Raw genomic sequence first — 26,372 nt, 5'->3', positions numbered from 1 at the left:
AGGAGTTCTTTGAGAGAGCTTGAAATCGCTGGGGACAGGAAGGGACCCAGAAAGGAGCTGAGGCGACAGTGGTGGCCGCATGGAGCACCTTGAATTGCCAAGCTAGACAGTATGAGCTTTATTCTGGTAGTTTCTTTCCATGACAGGGTGTGGCCTCTCCTTAGACTCCTGGACACGGGCTATGCTGGCACTGGCTAGGTCTTCACGGGCCCAACCAGCCTTTTCTCTCAGGCACAGCTACCCACCAGCTCACTTGAATCACATACAGCCTAGAAGTAGGGACACCCCAGTGCCGAGTGGCAGGTGACAAGAAGCAGTGCCAGCAGATGGCCTTTGGTTTGAAGTCTCTGCATTTTCTTTGGCTTTGGTCTTCTAGCACTTAAGGTATTTGAAAGATCAGAAGAAAAGGTGAGGTTCTGAAAAAGACCTGTCTTCATGAAAAACAAGAATTCTGAGCACAGCCTCTGCTTATCAGAGTATGACAGGTGCCAGATGGGCTGGGATGCACTGGCCACAGCTTTATGAACAGGGGGCATGTCAGAGACAAGCAAGCTATGGCGGAGACTCCTTGGCAGGAGCTGAGTGCAGGCCTGCCATCTGCTACTCTGTTCCCGCTGTTACTGTCCTCAGACCTGCCCTGTCCTTCAGGACATGTGCGTGGACAGAATGGATGACAGTGTGAATAAGTTAAGCGAAGGAAATCCTAGCATCGCTCTGGAAGTCCAGCCTCACAGCCCATGTGTTTGTAGAGTCGAGGGCACTCAGGGGCACAGGGGATGGGAGTGTGTAGCCTGGTGCAGTGCAGCCTAGTGTCTCACAGATCCGGAGACGGCCCCCTTTAGGTGGAGGGGTGCCATTCTCCTTCTCAGTGGGCTCAGCAAAGGGCCACCAGGCTGTCTGTGTCCAGGGCAGAGGTGCCAGATGGCTGGACAGAGGCCCCAAGGGGGGGAAGAAGGAGGAGCAGTGACCACTAAAGTAGATGGGGGCCTCTGAGAGCAGCTCTGCTGGGCCTCAACTCCTAGACTTCCTGCTTGGGTCTGAGACATGAGCTCCATACACTCATCCCAGACACCAAGTCATAGTCTTGGGGCAGCAGATCTAACCTCAGCCTGTTGTTTGACTAGGATGCGTAATCTATACTGACTGGCTCAGGGGATCCATTCCCACAGCCAAGGGAAAAGATAACCAACATCTGTTAGCTCCCAAATATGTACCAGGCCCACGCGCAGGATATCACCTCTATCACCCTTATAGCAACCCTGAAAAGTAAGTTTTCATTACCACTCTCATTTTCTGGCTGAGACAACTGTGATTCTAGAGAGAATACGTCATTTGCTCAAAGCCCCATAGCTTGCAAGTAAAAGAACCTGAATTTGAATTTGGGTCTAACCCCAAAGCCGAATGGAGCTGTGAAAGGCAGAGACTGACATCCAAGGTCACAGAGCTCTTGATAACTGGGGCTGGTCTCTGACTGCTAAACATCCTGCCTCAACTGTACATATGCCCCAAATGGGGGTCATCAGTAGGAAACTGCAATTCACATCGATGTCCTTATGCTTTTATTATTTGCTGTTTCAAATTTTTATTTAAATTCTAGTTAGTTAACATATAGTGTAATACTGATTTCAGGAGTAGAATTTAGTGACTCATCACTTACATGTAACACCCAGTGCTCATCCCGGCAGGTGCCCCCCTTAATGCCCATCACCCATTTAGCCTATTCCCTACCCTCCTCCCTCCATCATTCCTCAGTTAGTTCTCTATAGTTAAGAGTCTCTCATGGTTTCTTTTTCTTCTTTCCCCTACGTTCACCTGTTTTGTTTCTTAAATTCCACATATGAGTGGAATCATACGGTATTTGTCTTTGACTTATTTCGCTTAACATAATACACTCTAGCTCCATCCACATCTTTGCAAATGGCAAGGTTTTGTTCTTTTTGATCTCTGAGTAGTATTCCTTTGTATATATAAACCACATCTTCTTTATCCATTCATCAGTTGATGGACATTTGGACTCTTTCCATACTTTGGCTATTGTTGATAGTGCTGCTATAAACATTGGTGTACATGTGCCCCTTCGAATCAGCAGTTTTATCCTTTGGATAAATGCCAAGTAGTGCAATTGCTGGGTCATAGGGTAGCTCTATTTTTAACTTTTTGAGGAACCTCCACACTGTTTTCCAGAGCGGCTGCACCAGTTTGCATTCCCACCAGCAGTGCAAAAGGGCTCCCCTTTCTCCACATTCTTGCCAACATCGGTTGTTTCCTGAATAGTTAATTTTAGCCATTCTGACAGCTGTGAGGTGGTATCTCATTGTGGTTGTGATTTGTATTTCCCTGATGATGAGTGATGTTGAGCATCTTTTCACATGTCTGTTGGCCCTCTGGATGTCTTCTTTGGAAGAGTATCTATTCATGTCTTCTGCCCATTTCTTCACTGAATTATTTGCTTTTTGGGTATTGAGTTTGATAAGCTCTTTAGAGATTTTGGATACTAACCCTTTATCCCGTGTGTCATTTGCAAATATCTTCTCCCATTCTATCAGCGCCTTTTAGTTTAAAGCCTTAGAACAAGCCCCATTCATCTTCCTTTCTTGAGCTGTATTTGGAGGATACTATCTGATGGCAGATGACCCACAGTGAGGGGTGTGGAGGTGGTAATAGACAAAGCCATGGTGTGAATGGATCTGAACAATGAAACTCAGAAACCAGAATGACTCAGCTGGAACCACGGAAGCCTGACGAAGGGGATTAATAATGGGCTTCAAGTCCAGGGAGTTTTATTTAGAAAAGAATGGCGGTGACCTAATTCCCCGGGGAAAGAGAAGGACAGTCTCTATAAGTGTAAAGTCAGGGATGTGGTCTGCCTCAGCAAAGGAGTGCCCTGTCTGTCCATGAGCAAAGTGTAGGGGTTAAGAGAACCATGCTGGGTACCACGCTGCCTGGGGTCAGTCCCAGCTCAGCCATTTATAAGATGTGTGACTGTGGTTGCATCACTTAACTTCTCCATGCCTCAGTGTCCTCAACGGTAAAATGCGGATGAAGGCAGGGGTATTGGGAGGATGAAGTTACCGTGTATGAAGCACCCAGCAAATTCCAACGTGCTTGGTGCCTGCCTCTTACTGTGGGTTGGCCCGGGAAGGTCCTCTGCGGGCCAACAACCTTTAAAAACTGCAAGGTGGGGCGCCTGGGTGGCGCAGTCGGTTAAGCGTCCGACTTCAGCCAGGTCACGATCTCGCGGTCCGTGAGTTCGAGCCCCGCGTCGGGCTCTGGGCTGATGGCTCAGAGCCTGGAGCCTGTTTCCGATTCTGTGTCTCCCTCTCTCTCTGCCCCTCCCCCGTTCATGCTCTGTCTCTCTCTGTCAAAAATAAATAAACATTGAAAAAAAAATTTTAAAAACTGCAAGGATTTCTCTGTCTAAAATGGAGAAGGGACCATCTTGATTTTATGGAAGATTTTGCTACAGGATCACCTCAGTATCCTTATCAGTAAAATGCTTGGTCAGAATCATAGCTTCTGACCTTACTTTCCAATTAGATTGCTTGAGAACTACACAAGGCAGAGGACAACTGAACCCTTTGAAAAGCAGAAAAATGTTGTAGGAAAAGGGGCGGGGATCTAGCATGGCTTGAAAAGCCGCTGTGGGTCACTGCTCAAGTCCTTCCCTCACACCTGGAACTCACAGCAGCTTGCTGAGAGTAAGGGTAAGTGTGTCCTTGGAAGATAATTTCAGCATTATTTCTCACACAGGAAAATGCAAGGGACTCGCGAAGCCCATGTTCTTAAGATCCCCATTATTGTTCTGTTGACATAGAATCAGAACCTGAATACATACAAAAAATAGTGATTTCTAGAACATACGTTTGCCACCATGAATTGAACCGTTTTAATGGCTGGATTGTGCTCTGCAGGGCCAGGTGGTATTGATTTCCGCACGGACTAGAGTGGAGATGGTAATAGACAAACCCATCGCAAGGCGGTGTAGACACAGGTGGGCACAGGCTCCCCACCCCAGGGCTCTGCAAAGCTGCGGCCGGCAGGGTCCCTCCCTCTCTGAAAGTTGGCTACGGGGATGGCGTGGTCAAAGGATTCCATGCACGTTTGTTGGCTGACGCTGATTCCCTTGTGAGACCCAGCTCGACAAGCAAGGGGCATTCGCAGGTCTCAGTCAGCATCCCTTCTGAAGGTGAGCACCAGTTTCCACCCTGTTTCTCCTTATGGAATGGCTGATGCTTGCTCTGGTGTCTTGCCTTGACGGGGTCCTCGTGATGTTTTGGTAACAGTAGGAGCCATTGGAGTTCAGCTTGAGTGACCTCTGATGACTTCCGTGGAGAATTCTCCGGGGGAAGCAGGACTGGTCGTAGCTAATATGATCTGCATATAAATTCTCTATTCACCTAGAAGCTTCCATGAGGGAAGGTGATGTGGTATCGCTTTGCTCTGAGAACTGCGTCCTGCTGGGAATAATGTCACGTAAGGAGCCCCATGCAGGAATCAGAAGAGCCAGGCTCTCATTCGCCTGCACCCCTCAATTTCTCACGTGGACTGTGCATGAATTGCCTGACCTTTCTGGGCCCCCGTTTTCCCCTTTATAGTCTGGAAATTATAATAGTACCTCAAAGGGGAATATTACTTATGGTATTTCAGCCCTTTAATAGGATGCCATTTGAGAAGTTGGAGCATTAAAAAATATAAACGGGGCACCTCAGTGGCTCAGTCGGTGAAGTGTCCAACTCTTGATTTTAGCTCAGGTCATGGTCTCACAGTTCATGCATTTGAGCCCCACATTGGGCTCTGCACTGAGAGCACAGAGCCCGCTTAAGATTCTCTGTCTCCCTCTCTCTGTCTGCGCCTCCCTGCTCGCACATGTTCTCAATCTCTCAATCAATCTCTCTCTCTTTCAATCTCTCTCTCTCAAAATAAATAAATAAGTTTAAAATAATAATGATAGCTAAATAAAGTACTTCAAAAGCAGAGATGTGTGTTATTTCACCGTCTCCGTCTCTCGCAGCACCATCACTGACCTGCGCCATTCACCTTACCCAGCGCTCAGTCAGCAAGCTTTAACTGGACACCTGCCATGCCCAGGCACTGGGCCGAAACATGAAAGCACGCAGCAGGGGAAGGGCCTGAGGAGCTGGTCTAGTCAGAGAAAGAGATCCGTTGCTACATGAGTTAACAAATGCTCTGATGGGATTCTGTACCTGGTAGAGATGTTATCTATGGGTGGGAATGCTAAACTTGGAAGGGTAGACAGTTGCTGTATGGGTAAGGCGGAGGCATTCCCGGGAAAGGGAACGGCACATTCAAGGGCGTGGCATCAGCTCTTAGAATCTGGGAGGCTCACCGATCTGCAGGAGCAGAGCCGAGGCGCATGGACCTCTGTCCAGCCCAAGGCAAGGCTGGCGTCATAGCAGGGTTCTTATTAGACAGGGTTTGGGATTCCCAGCTAAGAGATTTGGGCTTGACCCTCAGGGCAGAGGGAAGCCACTGGATGGTCTTAGAGAAGTAACTTAGAACACCACATCCACTTTCCGGAAGGATCACTGAGGCCGTGAGGGATGGAACGGAATGCGGAGGGTTTGGGCACAGTTGAGATTCTGCTGCAGGAATCCAGGCGAACCGGGGGAAGAACGTGCCCCAAGGCCAGTCCTAGCAAGGAGGAAGGGGCGGAATGCATGTGAGGAAGGTTGAGAAACAGCCAACGGGGACACAGGGCAGGCAGCCAGTCAGATGGCAGCTGAGGGTCAACGGCAGGCATGGAGAGACTAGGTTCCTGAATTGGGTTCCTGGGCAGGTGGGGATCCAGGGGTAGGCCTGGGTGGGCCGGGAGGTGACAGCCCCTGTGCTCGGACGTGGAACCAAGAGTTATCAGTGGCGCTGCCCTCAGGCGACTGGCCACGAGAGGAGCCCCAGGCAGAGACGAGGGCTGGACGTGGACCTTTGGAGGCATTGGGTCCACAGGTGGGATTGGGTTGGGTGTCCTGGCAAAGAGACCCTGAGATGGACGTTGGTGGGCAGGAAGCTGATGGGGAAGTGTGTTCAGCTCAACCCCTGCCAGAGAGTGAGGGAGTCAAACTCAGCAGACGGGGAAGGTGAGCTGCCCTCAGTCATACAGGGATCCAGGCCTGGCTCTGGACCTGGAGGGCCCCTCGATTGTTCCATTTCCAGACAGAAGAGGACAGGCAGGCCTGTGTGTCCCCACATCAGCCAGCCCCTGCGTGCAGGTTGCTCCTGGGGAGGGGTGGGCGGCCTCGGTGGAAAAAGCATGCTCCAAGGTCAATAGCCAACCACACTCCTGGCTGTTGGAGAATGAGCCCCTCAGTTCTGGGTCCTGCACTGCCATCCACTGCCAGTGGATGGAGGGGAGGCCCAAGGCCGGTGGCTCTCACTGCCCCTGGGGCCATCTGGAGATGGCCTGGCACCCAGCCTGGCACCCAGGCCACACTCCCAGACCAGCCAGCCTCAAATCTCCAAGTGTGGGAGACAATGGGCATGAGCAGTTTTTAAATCTCTCTAGGGGATTCCAGTGCACAGCTAAGTTTAAGACCCATCGTCCTGGGGAAGTCCTAGAGATAGAAAGAAGGCTGGGCTCACGTTTCCAGGTGCTCAAGGAAGCTGGAGGAGAACCAGGAGAGGTGGCCTGGAAGGGCTGGGGGCTCAGAGGGAAGTGAGTGGTCGCCTGCAGCAAGAACCTGCGTGTGTCTGGGGGAGGGGTGGCCCCGCTGCCCCCAAACGTACCTGGGATTGGCTTTTATCGGCTATGCTGAGGTGACAGACATGTGGCCGCTGCTTTTGGAAGAAGAGTTTGTTATTCACCATTCCGGTGCCACCCCATGCAGGGCCACACAGGGTAGGCACCGGGGTCCATCAGGAAGCAGGAGGGAGGGGAGAACAAGGCCTGAGCTTTGTTGTGGTTTCTGCATCAAGGAATGGGCAGGGCAGGGTAGGCAGCTGGAACAAGTTTAGGACTGCATGGTTTGAATGATCTCAGGGCCGCAGGGGCTGTCTGGGTGTCTGGTATCTGACCTTCCGGTAACTTAGGGTGGGAAGAATATGGGCTTATGTTGGATAAGCTGGACAGTTGGATAAAGGAAGTCACTGGGGGCGTGGGCTCTGGTTGGTTTGCAAGGGAAAGACATGCTCTCAGGCAAGTTGTTTACTATGACGGGAAGGGGAAGCCTATAGGGTCAGTAAGGACCCAAGATGCGAAAGCATCAGTAATACAGAAAATGAGAGGCGTAATTAGTAAGCCTGCTCCGTGGGCCCTTAGCATGGAGACCAGCGCGGGCTGGATTTCAGTACCAGTACCGGTGCAGCTTTCACGACAGCGCAGGGTAGCCTTGACCCTGGATTCCTCCTGGCTGCAGAGGAGATGCAAACTCCCGGGTCAGCGGAACTCCATGGGGAGGGGTGGTCCCAGGGATGGACCGGAGGGAGAGCACACTGGCTGGAAGTGGCAGAGGGAAGAAAGGAGAGGGAGGGAAATGAGAAGCAGCCCCTCCCCACCTCCCCCTCCAACCCCCTTTCCTCCAACTCTTTCCACCATGGCTCCAAGTCCAGAGCAGGCTTGGACTAGGAGACAGAAAACTTGCTGTTCACTCAGGTTGATTTTGATTGTTATTTTGAAACTGTCGCCCCGAGACTGTCTCCTAAGGTTGAGGCCCCGGGGTGGGGCAGAGAAGAGCACCCCTCGCCAATTAAACTTTATTATTTTTTTAAATGTTTAATGTTTATTTATTTTTAAGAGAGAGAGCACGAGTGGGGGAAGGGGAAGAGAGAGAGGGAGACACAGAATCCCAAGCAGGCTCCAGGCTCCGAGCTGTCGGCACAGAGCCCGATGTGGGGCTCAAACTCACAAACCGTGAGATCATGGCCTGAGCTGAAGTCAGACGCTTAGCCAACTGAGCCACCCAGGCGCCACCCCCCCCGCCACCAATTAAACTTTAAAGGAACGTAGGAGATAAAAACCAGGTTGTACTTTGACGGCATCATGAATTGTGTGTCTTTAACACGTGTTGTATTTGTGGAGCACCGAGTGTGGAGCTTGGCACATGGAACGCTCCATAAACGTTTAGCCGTTACCATCATCAGATCCTAAATATGATGAAATAGAAAAATACTTCATTTCATCCCTGGCTGGCTTTGTGAGACAGGCTTCCTTCTTCCCCTTCTTGCTGCCAGAAGCACTGAGTTGTGGCCCCGGGAGCCTGTCTCATTGGTGGCACGTGTGCCTGCCAGTGTCACTGTCCCTGTCCTGCCCGTCTGCACATGGAGGGCACACGGTGATGTCCTTCAGAAGAACTTGACTTGGGGTAAGGTCAGTGGTTCCAACTCTACTCAACATTTTGTGCAGTCGTATCACAGTCCGGGAGGATATTGTTTATGGAAAGGCCTGAAGTCATCGACAGCTCACGGGCAATGTGACCAGGAGGTCTGTTTTACAAAGGAAATCTTGCAGATTCAAGAACACGGTCGTCGGGTTATTGTGTGACCCACTCGCTTTACCTGAGAGGGAATTGAAAGTCACCCTGGCCGACAAGATGATGCATTTTTCTCTCCTCCCGAGTGAAATGAGCAGGTGTAAGAACTCTGACCTCGTGCTCTATGGAACACAGGAGGCCCTAACTGGCATTACAAAGACTCATCTGAGATTGACTTTCCGTAGCCCCTCGTGGTCCTGTGCTAGGCGAGTGATACATATTCTTTACAACACGCCTTCTCGGGGTGCCTGGATGGCTCAGTCGGTTAAGTGGCCCTGGCCCACTCGTGATTTAGGCTCAAGTGATGATCTCACAGTCTGTGAGTTCAAGCCCCGCATCGGGCTCTGCACTGGCAGCATGGAGCCTGCTTGGGATTCTCTCTCTTTCCCTCTCTCTCTGCCCCTCCCCTGCTTGATCTCTCTTTCTCTCTCTCCAAATAAATAAATGAACATTAAAAAATTTTAAAACATGCCTTCTGTTTTGCACAGCTTCTAACAAAGAAAGTTAGAGGCTGTCCTCTGCTCTTGCCAAGGGGGTCTGTGTGAAGGTGACCAGTGCGTACAAAAGCCACTTCCCATACTCACATGTTTCTCCTGTAGATACTCTGTACTGGGCACAGTCTCTGCCCTCTAAGTGTGGTGTGAAATGCCGAGTCCTTGGCTCTGTGCAGGACCAAATGCCCAAGAGCACCGTGGAGGGCCACTGAGGATTCTTTGGCCTGAAGCAATGGAAGAAGATCAGATCCCCTGGGTCGGGAAGCCTCGTGCCCCCCCCCCACTCCCCCTGCCCCCCCGCCGGTGACTGAGGCACCTGTGGTCAGGCTTCATGGATTAGAACTTAGATTCTTGGGCCCAAGACCTATTGTTTAGTCATGGCTCTGTGATGGAATTGTGGCTCCGATGAACCACTTAACCTCTCTGTGCTACAGTGAATATTTCTGTAACATGAGCGTGATCCTGGTCTGTACCTCAGAGGGCTATTGTGGAAATTCAGGGAGATAATCTATGTAATGTGCTTCTCACCACAGTTCATGATAAAGACCACTCTTGTCTGTTGAATGCTTGCAGCGCACAGGGTCCTGTGCTGAGCACTTGATAAATCTATTAGCTCACGTCACCCTCCTGACAACCTGTGAAGAGGCATTAGTGTTATCCCCATTGTACAGACAGGAAGACTGAAGCATAAGCAGTCAGGTTGCCAAGGGCCACAGAGAACTGGGGATCGAGGCAGAATTCAAGGTCAGACGGCTATGGGATTTGGGATTTTGTAGGCACTGAGTTCATGAACCCCACTGTTGGCTAAGCTTGGCCCTCCCTGAGTAAAATGTCGCCCGAGCTCTACTCTGAATATTCCTGCCATTCTCCTTCCCCGCTCCAAACACTGTTAGCATCCCAAGCTAGGGGTCACCCGCCCTGAGGTCAGTAATACCTGCTTTTCTCTGGAGGTAGACACCAGAGCACAGCCACCAGAGTGATGTCCTTAGGAAAGATTCTACACGTCCTTCCATTTACGACATCACGGATCACAGGCTATACCAGAGACTTGGCTTGTCGGTAATACTAGAAATCCACTCCGTGCACTCACTGACAGCATGACAGAAATGCCAGACTGTAGACGCAAGGAAGTGGAGGGTGTGCATCCCATTTGGGTGTGCAGACCCTTGCACAGCTCCTGGATGTCCTCAGAGCCACGTCCAAGTGCCATGGAATGGCTGCAGACCACCCATGACCAGCCTCCAGTGTCTGTACTCCCGTGTCTCTAGCATCCCCTGGCCCTACATTCCCACTGCGGTTCTTGTTTCCCAGTGAATCTGGGTGAATCAGGCCTCTGCACAGTCGTATGTGCTGTTCCTACTCCAGATCTGCCCTTCCAGCTCCTCTCCTTCCACCCTTCCGCAGCTCCAAGGATCTTACCCTGGAAGGTCCCCTCTCTTTAGATGCTAGGGGAAGGGCTTGGCTACTTCCTTCTCTGCACCTCCTGGCTGGCAGGCCTCCGTGTGGGCTTTTCTGTCTTCACATCTCGAACGTGCAGCAACAGCTCTGGCCTCTCTGGCTGCTGGGAGGCGAAATGAGCCAATTGTGTGACAAGCCCACGCCACGCCTGGCACATTAATAGGAGCTTAATTGGGTTAATTCCCCTGTCTTCCCACCGCACCTGCCCTCCCCCCACAAGCTTTCTGTGTTTGCTGTTACTGAGACAGCAGGTAAACTCGAAGAAAAAACAGAATCAACAACAACATACTCACACCAAAAAAGGCATAGCCAAAATTCTACTTATGTGTACATCATTTTTCTTTGTTCCTTGGTCTTTCAAAAAAACTTGAGATATAACTCACCTACTGTAAAATCCATCCTTTTAAAGTGGTTTTTAGTGTGTTCACAAAGTTGCAAGGCCATGGCTCTTTTCTAATCCAAAATATTGGAAGCCCATACCTGTGGGCAGTCCCTGACCATCCCAGCTCCCTCAGGCAGCCCTCCCCTTCCCCCCCCATCACCACTAGTCTGCCTTTTGCCCCACCCCCAACCCGGTCTTGTCTCTCACCCCGAGTTCTCACCAAACCCAGAGCTGACATTGGCCTGGAGGTTCCCTCAGGGCGGTGGTGACATCAGAGGAGTTTTGTGAACATAAATTGCTATTTTACACAGAGAGGGCAGTAGGATCGAAGGTCCCTTGAAGATCAGGACCTGGTCATAGTCCTTCTCCAGCCACTTGGCCTGCTCTGTGCTCCAGGGGTCCCCGCCTGCTGCACCCTCTTGTGATTCGGGGACTGAGAACTTACCGGGGCCTCTGGCCTCAAGGGCCTCTGTAGGGAGCCAGCCCTGGGAGAACACTAGAGGGGATTCTGCCCCCCAGGGTGCTCGGGACCCCAGGGACATGCTTCCAGTAGGACCTGACCTGAAGCCGGCTGAGCCGCCCTTGGCCCATCTTGCAAAGTCTCTTCAGGTCTGAACGTGCCTCCTTGCTGGTCTCCTTTCTCTTTCTGAGGAAATAAAGCATGTCAAGAATTTGGCATTGAGCATTTTGCTTTCTCTCCATCAGAACTGCCTCCCACTGGCATTCTCTTCCAGCAGAGGCATGGGGAGAGCTTCCTTGGTAAACTGGAGTTGAAAAACAAAGCAGCTCAGGAGGAAGCTGCCTTAATCACCTAGGAACAGCCGCTGCTGTGCTTCAGCAGCGTTAAGGCGACTGGCGCTGCTCCCAGTGGCCCAGATGCCCCTTGTGTAGCTCAGGCTGTAGGGCCCTGCTTGCTTTCCCTGGCCCCGGACCGAGAAGAATCCCCGCCAGCCCCACCACGCTCACCCGCGGGAATCAGGGAAGCTCCAGCCACTACCTTCCCCGTGTGTCCTGGAGCAGGACCAGCCTGGGTGGGGTCTCTCCGGCCTGGGAAGCGTCTGGGGACTGGCATCAATGGAGACAGCAGTTTCTTCTGTGCACCTGCTGTGCACCAGGCCCCACAGCCCAAGTGCTATCCGATTGCACTCTCGGGACAAGCTGCAAGGTGGCTGTGGCTGTCCCTGTCCCACAGGTGAAGAGACAGAGATTTCGAGGGGCCACGAGCATCGTTTACAGGGCCACTCGACCAGGAAGGAGTGGAGCCCGTTCAGGCTCACCATGATGCCCTCCCAGAGTCCTGGCATTGGTCGGCTCTGATATCCCTGAGTGGTCTTGGTCCCCCTGAATCCCACAGGTCACCACCTCACAGGTGGTTCTGAGAATGGACCGACCTCGTGCGTGGACAATGCCAGACACGTGGGGCTGGTGCTAAACCAGCGTCCGTTCCCTCTCTCGGCCTTTGTTGGTGGGGATCCCACTGGTGCTGGAGGGTCTTCCGCACAGAGCTGACACCGCTTGGCCCAGGGGCCCACCCGCAGCCGGATGACTGAAGGCCACATCCATTCATTGGCCTCCTCTTTCTCCCTTCAGGAGAGCACCTGGCCATACCTGTTTGGAGTGATCGCTGTCCCTGCCTTGGTCCAGCTGGCGACCCTGCCTTTTCTCCCCGAGAGCCCCCGCTACCTACTCTTTGAGAAGCACGACCAGGCCGGAGCCGAGAAAGGTAGGGGACCCGTGGCCTTTCCTGCATAGCTCCAGCCTGTTTGTGGGGGTCAGCGCTGCAGGGCGCACTGGGACCTGGGGCCATCCCTCTCTGCAGGCACTGTGCTGGGTGCCCTTGGACACCCTGTATTGATTCATCCTCCCGGCAGCCTGCAGCAGGGACACATATCACACAGGGAAGCTGGAAAACCCAAGACAGAGAAGGATAAGACCCAGGTCTGCTCGCTTCTGGGCGGTGTCTGTCTCCCCATTGGTCCCAACCTCAGAGACAGCCTGACTTCTTAGCGGTTTAGGTCTTTCTTGGCTCTCTCCTCACCCCTCCTCTCTTCTTCACTCCCGGGTTCTGCTGTCCTAACATTCCCAAGGAAAGGAAATACGCAAGTGCAGAAGGAGCACCCGTGTCCCGCCAGCACGGGGCTGGGTGCCAGCAGCCTGCGAGGGAGACAGAGCGTGTTCACTTTACAGGAGAGAAACAGGACATCCACGATGGGGCTTGGGACTGGTCTTAGTTCGCTGTCCTTAAAGTCTGTAAAGCTCCTGAACGGTGAGGTGCCGGGTCGGATGCAAAGCATTCAGAATCAGAGGCGTTCCCACAGTGCCCCGGAAAGGCAAAACCATTTTGCCCAGACACAGACAACGTAGAATGAACACCCCCGTCTTCTTGTAAAAGGAGACACTGACGGCACCCCCGTTAAGCAGGAGGGGCTGGGTGCACCAGGGCTGCCCTCCTGTCCCCAGCTCTGCCGCCTGACCTGGTCTTCTAACCTTCATCTGTGGAAGGAAACGATAGGAACCTCCCTCTGAGCTTGTCATAAGGGTGATGAAATTACATGATATATATAAGCTTTGCAGGAGCATTTGCTGTCATTCTGAGAACTCGGTCCCTTTCCTTATCTGTACCCTGTCCTCTGATGTAAATTTCACTAGTGTCCACGTACAAGAAAAAAATTGAGAATTACGTAGGCTTTACTTAATACAATTTGTGCAACCCTTTTTAAAATCCACACAGCCTCAGTATTTTCTGAATTAACAAACGAGATATTAACAATTGCCTCCACTTGCCTAGCAGTTTGTGGCTGGGATCCATTTTCTCATTTACGGCATTCCTGTAAAAACATGACATCAGGAGATATTATTATTACCTTCACTGTTTAGGCAAAGGAACTGAGGCTTACAGGGCTGAGGTGATCTGCCCAAGGCTGTGGTTCTTGGTTTTTGGTTTCTAGAGGCCTTTAAAAATATGATTGTGGTGAGGGGGAGCACATGGGTGGCTTAGTCGGTAAGTGTCTGACTCCTGGTTTTGGCTCAGGTCATGATCTCACGGTTCCGTTTATATGGTGGGGGTGGAACTTGGGGCCTGTCCCCCGTCAGGGGCCCCTGGCCCTCCCCATCCCACAGCCGTGATCATCAGGAAAAGGACTGGAACCAGAGGAGACTTTCCTCCCACCCCACTCACGCTCAGAGGGGCATCAGGGGGTCGTGTTCCAGGGGACTTCCCATGGGGCCCGTGGGGAGACCAGCCATCCGGAAGTCAGGCTGTGGAGGAGACGGCTGATTGTCAGATGGGGAAGGCTCTGGAGCGACACTAATGTGGCTGAGAAAGAGCCGGGGGATCCTAGTGCCAAAAGCAGCCAGGCTGGGGGTCGGTGGAAGGTGACGATTCCTCCAGTCCCATCCCTCCTGGCCTCGTCGGCAAGAACCCGCAGGAAATGCATCAATTACGTACGGTTGGAATGGGCAGTGAGTGTGTGTGCTAGACAGTGAAGACGGCTTAAAAGGTTTGCTTCACAGCACAGGAGGGAGGGAGGGAGGGAGGGAGGGAGAAGCCTAGTTATTAAAAAAAAATGATAAATATTACATGTGTGCTTTATACAAAGAACAGAGACGCTGGCCTAGGTTGAAAGAGAATTTTGAAATTCGCATCTGTGCCAATAAAAGTGGGGTTTCACTCCAGACACTCCGCCAACAACAGGTATTTACTGTGCTGGCACTCTGCCAGGTGATGGGGAGAGCGGGGGACCCAAGACGGCATCCCCGCCCCCCAGGAGGCGGGGGGAAGGGTAAGAGAGATGGACGTCCCCATTGGTAGCTCATCTGTGTTGACAGCTATTATCATCCTGAGAGCTTCACGTGTATTAGACCCTTAAAGCCTCTCAACCGTGGAAAGCAGATCACATTACTACTCTCGTTTTTTAAATGTCTTTTTTTCAACGTTTATTTTTTTGGGGACAGAGAGAGACAGAGCATGAATGGGGGAGGGGCAGAGAGAGAGGGAGACACAGACTCGGAAACAGGCTCCAGGCTCCGAGCCGTCAGCCCAGAGCCCGACGCGGGGCTCGAACTCACGGACCGCGAGATCGTGACCTGGCTGAAGTCGGACGCTTAACCGACTGCGCCACCCAGGCGCCCCTCGTACTCTCGTTTTAAAACAAAACAAACAAACAAAAAACTGAAGACGGGATAAGTTGACAAAGGACACGGAGCTTGCACGTGGTGGCACTGATGGCCTGGCTCTGGAAGCCCTGAGCGCAAGTAAAGCACACTCCGTTGTGTTGCCTGGCTCGATGGGAGATGCGCCTTGTCTGGTCTGTTGGTAATTTGGGGGGAAGGGGTCCTGCAGCGGTCAGCTACTGTGACAACACCACAGAGCAAACCGCCTTGAAGCTCGTCGGCTTAAGACAATGGCGTTTATCGTCCCCAGGGCTGCAGCGGGCTGTGAAGTTCTGTCCATCCCGACAGGGCCTGACCTTGCAGTTCCTCTTGCCTTAGCAGAAGTTGTCCGGCGTGGCTGGTGGTCAGCTGGCGGATCCAGGCCGGCCTCACCTCTGGGCCGCGTGCTCATCCTCCAGCAGACCGGGCCCCGGGCGGATTCTCACCGTGAGCGCAGAGAGCCCAGAGAGGAGGTGGAAAACACGAGTGGGTTCTCGAGCTTCAAATCAGCTAAAATCCTTCTGGCCGACGTAACTCCCGTGGTCAAACCCACAGTCGGAGCGGGAGGGGGTAGCAGTTACAGAGCAAAGGACACACACGTCGGGAGGTCATGAACCGGGGCCATCGACGCAACCCATCCACACCACAGCAGCCCCCTTCCAGGCTTTCCCACCCCACCCCGCCCCCATCCCTAGCTCCAGCTGGGTCTCATTTATTGATGCCCCTCTTGTCAGTTGAGGAGAAGCCCCCAGTACCTAAAAGTAGGGGAGACAGCCCATACTTGCACTGTGAGAAAGGGGGGATATTTAACTGATAGAAATGAAATGTTAGCACAGGCAATGTGATAGGGCAATGCTTCAGTCACTGGGGTCAGGAAAGTTGCATTGATCAGGACCCCTTGGGTTGTAAGAGCTAGACAATGTAGCCTAAGCAAAAAGGAACCTTTGAAGTCCTGGCTGTGTGAGTGGTATTTGAGGTCCCCCCAAATTAACACCCCTCTTTCCGGCCCAAGTTTGACGGCAGACGAAAGATGGAAAGAGGAGTGGATAAAAATGCCGCCTTCCATGTGGATAAAGACTCCTCGGTCAATTGGCATTAGGTCTGAGGGCCAGGAGAGCCTCATAAGGCAGTACTCATGAACTGAGCTAAGTACTCACTCATGGGCTCCTGGGCAGGCGTGCCCTGAAAAACCGAGAACACAGAAGAGAGAGTGTGTGTTCCTCCAGCCAGGCAGATCCTCAAATGAAAGAGAGGAGCTAAGCCATGCAGACCATCTCTCTCCCCAACTTACCAGTTAGCCCACTGCGTTCCCATCTCCTGGGGAAGAGTGAGCGAGGGGTGGGCAGAGACAGAGTGAAGGACACAGGGATGAAATGCCCCTTCAGGAGGACAGTAGTATCAGGAGTGAACAATAAGTGTTCTTCCTCGTGATAGGAGGTGAGGGACTGGGTTTCCTTCAGGCATGGTGGGATCCAGGAGCTAAGACCAAGCCGTGAAGGTACCATCTCCCTCTCGCTCAACAAATCCTAGACATTCTCAGGATTCATTGGCTTCCTTCTTAGACGAGCTTTCTCCACCTGGCATCAAGACAGTCCTGAGTGGCTCCGGCTTTATGACACTGAGGAGGAGAGAGATTCCTTTTCACGTAGCATGCATCTCAACCGCTAAACGAAAGAACTCTAATTGGCCCTTCTTAGGTCACATGGCCATCCTTGTACTGATTGCTCCCCTGGGCATTAGAATTCCTTGATTGGCCAGTCCAGGTTACTGTCTAGTCTGGTGATTGGGGATGGAGGGCCATGAGGTTTGGCTGACATCTCTACTAGAATTACAGGGACCACGGGAGGAGAGCTTCAGGAAAAGGATACAGGCAAGAGAGGAAAGGTAGCAGATGCCCATCACCAGAAGGAGTGATACTTCTGGAAGCTCCCTTCCTGGCCGTGCTCCATCACCCCTCCCCTGTGGTCCATATTGGCCTTTGCTGCCAGGAGCCCAGTCAGGCACATAGACTCGGCAGAGAGCTCAGATAAGGAGAAAGCAATTCGCGTTGTTGTTGTTATTTTGTGGGTGGGATGGAGTGTGTTTCCGTGGCATTTAGCAGCCAGTTCTGGGCTAGGACCCTGGCCTTAACAGAAAAGGAAGACTGTCCGTTGTCGCCTGCCATTGTAATTTTGGTTGACATCATGATCAAGGGAAGTTTGTTTCTTTTGCTCTTTTTGGAGAGAAAGGGGTGTGTGTGTCAGGACTCAGGTCCACCACCTTATGATAGAAACCCCAGATGACAGCGTCTTAGACATGTTGGAAGTTTATTTCTCTCTCACATCAGAAAGTGTTGAAGGTAGGCGGTCTACAGCTGTTATGATTCTCCATGGTATCAGGGACCTCATTCCTTTCATTGTCTCCATCTGCCATCCTCAGAAGGTTGCCTCATGGTCCAAAGTGGCTGCTCTCACACCTGCATTCTGGCCAGGGGAAGGAGGGTGAGAGGGAGGGATTATCACTTGCCTGTCTAGTTAAGAATTCTCCTTGGAGTCTCACATACTCTCTGTCTGTTTGGTCAGAATGTGATTGTGTGTCCTCTTCTAACTGCCAGGGAGCCTGGGAAGTGTAATTAATTAATTAATTAATGCGCCCTGGCCACAAAGAGTCAGGGCTGCTCCTGAGGAAGGAGAGAAGGAACGAGAGAACCCGGCCCCTGGTGGGCTCTGCCCCAGTGTGGAACGGGAGCTCCTGAAGTCCTGTTGGCTGGGACTAGCTGAGCCAAGGCACTTTGGGCGCTCTGAAGGCTGGTGGCTCCTTCACAATGGCACCGTTGAAACAGCTGTATGATGCTTAAAGGTGAGGCCGAGTGAGCTGTGGAAATAAGCTACCGGAACCCACTCTGCTAAGCCAAAGCCCCAAAATTAATGGGAACTGCCTTCATTTATCATTCCTGAAACCTCCATGGCAGCCCTGTGACATCTACCGCCTTCTGGTGCAATCAGCTGCCTCCTGTTACGTTTCTAATGATGCCTAGTGCTTCGGGAAGGTCACAGTGCCCCTTATCTATAGTATGTCTCAGTGACCTGAGCTGGACTGAGGGGCTGTTCCACAGTCCAGAGATGGCCAGAAACATGCAGGAGGCAAGGTCACATGCCCAGAGGATGGAAGTGAGGCCCCATGGTGGCCTTTGTCGAAGACTGCTGATTTCACTCTTCTGTGCTAGGGGTGAAGTACCCTACCTTGGTTACAAGGGGTCTAGTTTTTATTAAGGCAAGAAGAAAGTATATCTAAATGAATTCATGTCAGAGGTGAGTGGAAAACACAAAATTTCCCCAAACCATTGCGACAGCTGCCTTCCAGAGGAGCACGGATTTCCTGGGTGGCCAGGTCTGAGGTCCAGGCTATGGGGTCTGCACGGACCCTCTGCACGGAGGGAGAGCTAGCTGAAAGCCCAGAGCAGCCACAGCCTGCAGGTCTCGGGCCTCTGCCCTAAAGGACTCACCATGACGTGAGAATCCCCTGTTCCTCCTGAGGTTCTAGCGCCCTCCCCAGACCCCTCCCGACTCATGGCCCAGGATGGCGGCCATCCTCTCTGCCACCAGCCTGTCCAGTTCCATGTAAAGAAGAGATGACACTGAGAGGCTCTTGAGGGGAAGAAAAAGCAGCCTTATTTGGGGTAAAAGATTCAGAGCCGAAGGGAGAAGCCACAGCAAGGAGATGTAAGAATAGAACAGACTACTTACAGAAGTGGGGAGTTCTCATTTCTAGACGTGTTGAGCGCTGGGCGGGACTGGGAAGAGCCAATGGAAACTGCCAGGAGGACGGGCTCTGTCAGGTCCCAGCGCCCCGCCCACCAACCTTCTCTCGGCCTTGGTTTCCTAGTCCGGGTCCTGTTTTAGGGCGAGGGCGGCAAGTTCAAGTAGGATGGGGTATGGGGGGGGGTGCCTGGTTAGCTCAGTTGGTTAAGCAACCAAGTCTTGATTTCAGCTCAGGTCATGATATCACAGTTCATGGGATCGAGCCCCACTGTGGGCTCTGTGTTGACAGGGAGGAGCCTGCTTGGGATTCTCTCTCTCTCTCCCTCTCTCCTCTCCCCTCCCCTGTTCACGTGAGTGTGCATGTGCATGCACCCATGCTGTCTCTCAAAGTAAATAAGTACACGTTAAAAAAAAGAAGAATGGCGTGTGTGGGAGGAGGGCTTTGTCAACTGTAAAGTGTTGTGCCCATAAAAGGGGATCGTCTGCTTCTGCCCTTCTGCATCACCTTGCCTTCGAAGAAAGGGATTCTGTGGCTAAAGCGAGTGAAATTTTTTGCTCTGGAAATAAAAGAATTTGTTTAACGTTGCAGGAGGAAAATCACTCCCATCTCCATCCCTCTTACAAATCAACTGTCATTTATACCAGAGCTTTGTCTGTCATTCGTGACATTTCCGTCTTATTTACATGGGGACCATCATGGGGATTCATATACTAGGCTGCTTTTATGCACACCGCCCCTCTTGTGTCCTGAGCATGTCTCCTCATGACCGTTTTTGTGTTGTCACGTGTGGTTGGCAGAATAACGGCCCCCACGTGGGACCACATCCTGATCCTCAGACCCTGTGAGTGGCAGTGCACACGGCACTGGGGACCGTGCTGATGTGATTAACATAAGGATCTTGAGGTGGGACCGGTTTTCCCGGGTTGTCTGGACGAACCCGGGAGCGTCACAAGGCTCCATGTAAGTGAAAGGGGAGGAAGGACGGGGTCGGAGAAGGAGAGGTGGCCATGAAAGCAGGGGTCAGAGGTAGAGGGAGACCGAGGGTGTCCTGCAGGTGCACCTCTTGGGGCTGGAAATGGCCAGCAGGCCGGTTTCTCCCCTGGAGCCTCCAGAAGGATCACAGCGCTGTGACACCTTGGTGTTAGCCCCGCAGACCCATTCTGGACTTCTGGCCTCCAAAACTGTCACATAAAAACTTTGTGCTGTCGCAAGCCCCTAGTTTGTGGTGATTTATTACGGGAGCAAAGCAAACTCATACATCAGCCCCACTGATGTATCAGGTTAAGTGAGGAAAATCAGTTAAGACTGAAACACTACTTTATCTTAATTTTAAAGATAGTTAAACATTTGTTTTTACTTGAACTCTCTAAATGGCTGGGCATTCTGATTGTTTCTCTTTTTCTTTACAATTAGTGGTTGTGCAAAAGGTCTTTGTGCATGAAGCTTTCAAGGGTTTTTCTTTCCCACACCATTCTGTTGATGTAAACTGTCAAGTGCCTCCGACCTGCCCTCCTTGGCCGCTCGAGTCTTTCAGACGCCAGAGGCCTCCAGGAGGGACACATTCAGAGGCTGAGGGCTTGGCCTGCGGCCCAATGGCTAGAGACAGAAATGGGGTTCAAACCCAGTTTGCCTCACTCCGAACCCAGGGTCGTTAAAGTGCTGTGTGCTGCCTTGTGTGTGTGTGTGTGTGTGTGTGTGTGTGTGTGTGTGTAATTGTGACACACGGCATTTGCATACACACAAGTATATCAGCAAAACACAGTTGACCCTTTGGTTGCTGTACTTACGGCCCAGAAAATTTCTTCCGCAGTACAGTGATTCCCTATATCTGAGCCAGGGTTCAACTCCACATTTGCATCTGTTACATCACAGAAGGGTTAAGTAATTGTGTATCTGCATTCGAAACCTAAAAATTCTATCTCCCAACTTGATTCCCTTGTTTTAGCAATTATAAAACGATTATAGCATCATGAAGTCACCCTTAGGACCTAGTGCTCAGTGGGGCGAAATAGAGCATACAAAACATCCACATGACCATGAAAGTGTGGAAATAACAGAAACGAGCAGGACAGCACGGGAGGAAGGCAGGCGTCGGTGAGATCACTGTTCTGTGACGGCTGTGCCTTGTGCTGGCTGGGCTCTTGGTGAGGGAGGACCTCTGTGCCCCTGCGGCCTCCTGCCCACCAGATGCATCTGCCGGAAACGAAGCCACCTGCCTGGGAAGGGAGCCCTGGCCCTGCTCTTACGGGGGACTCCTGACACGCCGGGTCCCCCGGAGATGACTGGAGAGGGGGGCGGGGCAGTTGGAGTGCCCTGTGCCCACACTTGCCAGCTGGCAAGATGGCGCCACCTCCCGAACCTGGTAGAGGGACCTGGCAGGAGGGGGAGGAAGCACGGTCCCTCTGAGGTCTCATCCCCGCCCCTGGCAGCACAGTCACCTGCTGTTGGAGGACCGGGCCCTCCTCCATTGGTGCTGTTTTCATGGTTAGAGTGTGAGCCGGGATGAGCCACCTCCGAGCGCCTCCCCCCATTGCCCCTGGAGTAACAGTCTCAGGGCTCCCTTTTCCCTGGCCGGAGAGCCTGCTCGTGGGCTGGGCGGCCCGGCAAAGGACCAGGTGCCTTCCTACAAAATGCCCAAGGGTCAAAAGGGGCAGGAAAACACAGCTCGGAAACCACCACCGGAGCTCCCAGAGCACACAGGCTCATCTGGAAGTTGCCCACACACTTCATTCCAGAGTGTGACTGAGCCCTTTAAATTCAGAGAATTGCCGAGGGTTCCGGCCAAGCGGGGGATGCTTTCCGTATCGTGTCTGTGGTTGGTGCTGATCTGTGCAGCCCTGAGTCTGATGGGGGGCTCTGTGCCCCGAGAGCTGGAGGAATTGCCTGCGGCCCCAGTTTTCCAGCACAGGGAAGGTTCCGGCACAGGGAAGGTCCACCTCTTTAAGGTATCTTGGAAATCCTGAGCATTTCTGGGCTCTGAACTGTCGTGGGCACCAGCCTCCTTGCATGCTGCTCTGGCTCGCGTCGTAAAAACCCCAACTTGAACTTTGGCCCCTACTTTGCTTTCCTCAAACACCGTAACAGCAGGCACACACCCTGCGTCACTGGAGCATTTCAGGGCTGTATCGAAGGTTTCGGAAAGGGCCCCAGGAACCAGGTCTCTACCACTCAGCACCCTCCGCTTCCCCTCTCACCGCTACCCCCTGTCCCCTCTGCCTTCCAGGTGGACCTGGGACTCCTATTCCTCTCCCACTAGCGTCCCTTCCCTTCCAAAGCTGGAATTAAACCGCACGCACGTTCATCAGACACCTTCCACTTAAGAGGTTTGTCAAGATACTTTTCTCAGCCAAGTCACTTCTTGCCCTCAGAGACACTTTGGTGTCAGCCGTTAACGCGCTTTTCCTTCCTCCGCGTACCTGGCAGCCTCACCGCTGCTGTTCTGACGCGCCCTGGCTGTCTGGGGGGCCCCTGGGGGCCACGGTGCCACGCTGTGGGCCCGGGGCGGATGGAGAGTCTGCTGGGCTGGGCGCTGCCTCTGCTTCCCCGCTCGGTAGCCGCGAGCCCAGGCGAGCTGTCCATCGTCTCGGACACAGACTCGGCTCTCCCCTCTGTGAAATGGGAGGAACACGGTGCCCATCTCCAGGGCCCAGAAGGACGCTCAGATGAGATCACGGACGTGACAGTGCTTTGTGACGTGCAAAAACGTGCAGCCGCATTGGGTGCAGTGGTTGTAATCACGTGGCTGAAATTGGCCAGTTGACAAACATTCATGGTGTATCGAGTAGGTCCTGGTGGAGAGGGTGAAGGAAACAACCTCCCGTAGGGGCCACGAGCACCCTGGACCCCGCGAAGGCCTTGGGGTCCCACAGAGCCACTGGGCGTCACCGAGGTCCTCCGGCTATTTGTGACACTGGGCCTGCCTCGGAGGCCGGGGATGCTGCTCATGGGAAATGCTCATCTTCCTTTCGCGCAGCTTACGCCTGCAGGAGGCTCACTGCTTCCCCACGGGGCTCGGGCGGCGGCGTCCGAGTCTCTGACCGTGTCTCTCCGGGTTCTCCGAGGAGCGGATACCAAGTGGACTGAGCGGTGGGGCTTTCCTTGGAGTCCGTGCCTGTGTAAGGAGCGTGGAGGGAGCTGACGGACCGTGATGCTCGTCGGACCCCCAGTGGGGAAGGGAGGGACCGGCCGGCAGCATCAGCCCCAGAGGAGCCCTGGGTCCCTAGAACAAGGGTGCCTTAGTTTCCCTGCTGTGCTCTGCCATCGTCTGCGAGCAGTCCCGGAACAGTATGGCCTGGACACGCAGGCCGTTCCGTGCGACGGTTTGCAGAGCGAAGCGCTGTGGCCCCTGTGTGTTCCCCGCCTGCGGTCGGGGGTCTGTGGGCACGTTCTCCTGGCCACCGCCCTCCTAGAGGCCACTAGAACAGTGCACTCAACTAAGGAGTGAGGTGGAGGGGCACCTTCCGTGAGGTCCCCAGCGGGGTCGGGATGGCCCTGTGTTAGTCAGGGTTCTGCAGAGAGACGGAACCAGCAGAGTGTATGTCTGTGTAAACATAAAATATATGTACACATACACATACAGAGAGAGAGACTTATTTCACGGAATTGGCTCATATGATTGTGGCCATCAGCAAGTCCAAATCTGCAGGGCGGCCTGGCAGGCTGGAGCCCCAGGGAAGAGTGGGTGTTGTCCTAAGTCTGAGGCCATCTGGTGGCAGAGCTCCCTCTTCCTCTGTGGAGCTCGGTCTTTTCTCTTCAGGCCTTCGACTGATTGGATGAGGCCCACTCACATTATGGGGAATAATCTGCTTTGCTCAGAGTCTACTGATGTAAATGTTACTCTCATGCTCAAAAACTATCTTCACCACAACATCTAGACCACAAACACCACATGTGGTGTTTGACCAAATATAGTTGACCGTAAAAAAATGTGGGGGTTGGGCTGCCCACCCCCTGCATGGTTGAAAAGCCATGTATGACTTTCGATTCCTCAAAAACTTAACTACTAATAACCAACTGTTGACCAGAAGCCTTGCCAATAACAGGAATAGTTAATTGACACATATTTGGGGTGTTTTATATATATTATATGCTGTATTTTTACCAGGAAGTAAGCTAGAGAAAAGAAAATTGTAAGGATGAGAAAATGCAAAGGTACTGTATTTATTTAAAAATGCACGTATAAGTGGACCCGTGCAGTTCAAGGGTCAGCTGTGTCTGGGTGCCGTGGCCCAGATGTGCTGGCACATAACCTTAGCCATCACGGTCCCACGCCGTCCCTTACTAGCCCAGTCATCTCCCCCGGTACTGGCCACACTGTGGCATCACTGCCTCTTTCTGCCGCTCTCCCTTCCCATACAGTGAGCCTCTCCAGGGCAGGGACTGTGTCTCCTTAAGTGCCATGTCCCCTGCATCCAGAACAGACTGTTGTTGGCTACGGATTGAATAGACAAGAAAAGAAATCAAGGCCTCGAAAGTGTGCTCTGATCTGTTGAAGACCATTCACCTGTGAAAGGTCATTAACAGTACTGAATTTCCCAGAATTCCTGGGCAGGGCGAAGACAGCTGGGCCTGTCCTTTTTCCACAGATGAGCAACTCAACCCAGAGAGGTTTGGGAACTAACTCGCTTGACAGCCTAGCCTGACCATTTATGGAGCTGGAGCTCAAAAACCAGGCCCCTGACTCCCAGAAGAGTTCCCTCCCATCTGGCCTCTCACAAGGTCCTGTATGAGAAGGATGGAGATGAGGTTCTGGAAGAACAGCCCCACCTCCTAGGAGGAGGCAGCATGAAATATTTGCCCCCTCTCAGGACTCACTGATTGAGAGCCTGCCACTCTAATGAGTAGAGGGGGATCCATGGGTGTATCTAGGGAGTGGAACACATCCCAGAACAGCTCCCCAAATATCCCGTGACTCATTCTTCACAGACTGGGCATTTAATGAAATGACAAGGATGCCCATTTAATGTTTTATGAGCTGAGGAGCTCCCTACAGGGGAGAGTGGAAGAGAGACTCTTGAGCCCCAAACTCGGGGCCCCGAGACTCATCAGCTTTGACTGGATTGTCTGCAGGGGAGATCCCGCTGGCAGAAAATGCTCAACAGCACACGTCCGGAACAACACGTGCACCACCGGAGTGTTCCTGCCAGTTCTTTCCCAGGCATCCGTCTTGGCGAGCCCTTTCAGATGGCAGGTACTGAGAGAGACCGCAGAATCCACTGTTCCACACTGGCCAGCGTCAGGAGCCCTCGTCCTGTCACACCACCTCTCTGTGGCTTCTCCGCCCATGTAATCAGAACTGGGCGAGATGCTTTGTTCAGGCTATAGTCCAGCACCGGCTTCTGAGGTCAGAACGTGGCATGTTGGGACAGAAGTAGTTTCGGTCCCAGGGCTCCTGAAAGCAAGTGCCAGGGTCTGCTACCCACGGGCACACACAACAGGGCGGTCACAAGGGTCCTTGCTGGAGTGGCCTGCCTTCCATCTGAGGGATAGTACGATGGCACAGAACGATGAACACGAACTGGGTTCAAAATTGTCTCTACCATTTGAGTTCCTATCATGTGCTAGTGTGGGAGGCAGAACAATATCCCCTCTGAAGGATGTCCACATCCTAGTTCCCAGAACCTGTGGATGTCATAGGTTACAGGACAAAGGAATTGAGATCACAGATGGAATTAAGGTTGCTAACCAACTGACTTTTGAGATGGGGCGATTAGCCTGGATTATCCAAGTGGGCCCTCGTAAGCACCAGGATTCTTGTCCTGGAAGAGGAAGGCAGGCGAGAGAGAGAGAGAGAGAGAGCGAGAGAGCGAGCGAGCCAGACAGGGCAGCAGCACGAGAAGGGTTTGGCCCGAGGTTGCTGGCTTTGCAGATGGAGGAACGGGCCACAAGCCAAGGAATGCCGGCCAACGATGGAATCTGGAAAAGGCAAGGATATACACCCTCCCCTAGAGCCTCCAGAAGGAACAGCCCTCGCGACACCTTGATTTTAGCGCACTGAGACCCACTGCAGATTCTGACTTCCAGAACCGCGAGAGGATACATCCACGTTGTCCGAAGTCACCAGTTTGTGGCGATTTGTTACAGCAGCGCCAGGAAGCTAACAGAGGTTAAGTGTGCTGCACGCGCTGCTTTAACCGTCATCAAAAACCGCCTGTGGTGTTCCTGCTCCTCCTTTCACAGATGAGGACACAGAGATGCAGAGGGATGTGGACGTCACAGAGCTAACGCCCTGGTCGCTGTTCCACTGGGGAAGTCAGGGAGAGCACTTCAGAGAAGTACTGAATGCAGGGGGGTGTGGGGCAGGGGGAGCAGGAGGAGTCAGGCAGGGTCCCCCCACCTCACCTCACCGACACTGTAGCCAGCACATCGTGGCTGCCAAGAGGATGCTGGAGCTGCTGGCGTGAGTGTGGCTGGTGTCGTGGCCACAGAGGACGTGGGAGCCTCAGTCTCTGAGGCAGGAGCCACCAGAAGTCATGGTGCTGGGGGCTGGACCAGGGGCGGGAGAGACTCTTTCTTCCTCCTCCCTTAGGACCCACGTCAGCACTGCTCACGGATGGGCGCACCAGGAATCAGCTATGTGGGAGCCCAGGAAGTGTGGTCTGCAGGCCACACAGGGGGCAGACTCTGACGCAGCTAGGAAATGGTGGGATGCCCCAGGCAGAG

General features: G+C 52.9%; 1 protein-coding gene across 1 annotated transcript in view; it reads left to right on the top strand.

The window, feature by feature from the left end:
- The window catches only part of SLC2A9 (solute carrier family 2 member 9), a 257,458-nt gene that overhangs the window by 127,961 nt on the left and 103,125 nt on the right, over nt 1-26,372 (top strand). Inside the window, exon 7 of the mRNA XM_047091840.1 lies at nt 12,408-12,540. Within this exon, the coding sequence (XP_046947796.1) occupies nt 12,408-12,540 (133 nt within the window). The remainder of the gene's footprint in view (nt 1-12,407; nt 12,541-26,372) is intronic.

Source organism: Lynx rufus, unplaced genomic scaffold, assembly GCF_022079265.1.
Source record: "Lynx rufus isolate CCGP_SWC_20201006 ecotype Redwood Valley unplaced genomic scaffold, mLynRuf1.p SCAF_3, whole genome shotgun sequence".
Taxonomy (NCBI): Eukaryota; Metazoa; Chordata; class Mammalia; order Carnivora; family Felidae; genus Lynx; species Lynx rufus.
Note: the sequence above shows the minus strand (reverse complement) of the source record. Positions and strands in the feature narration are given on the sequence as shown.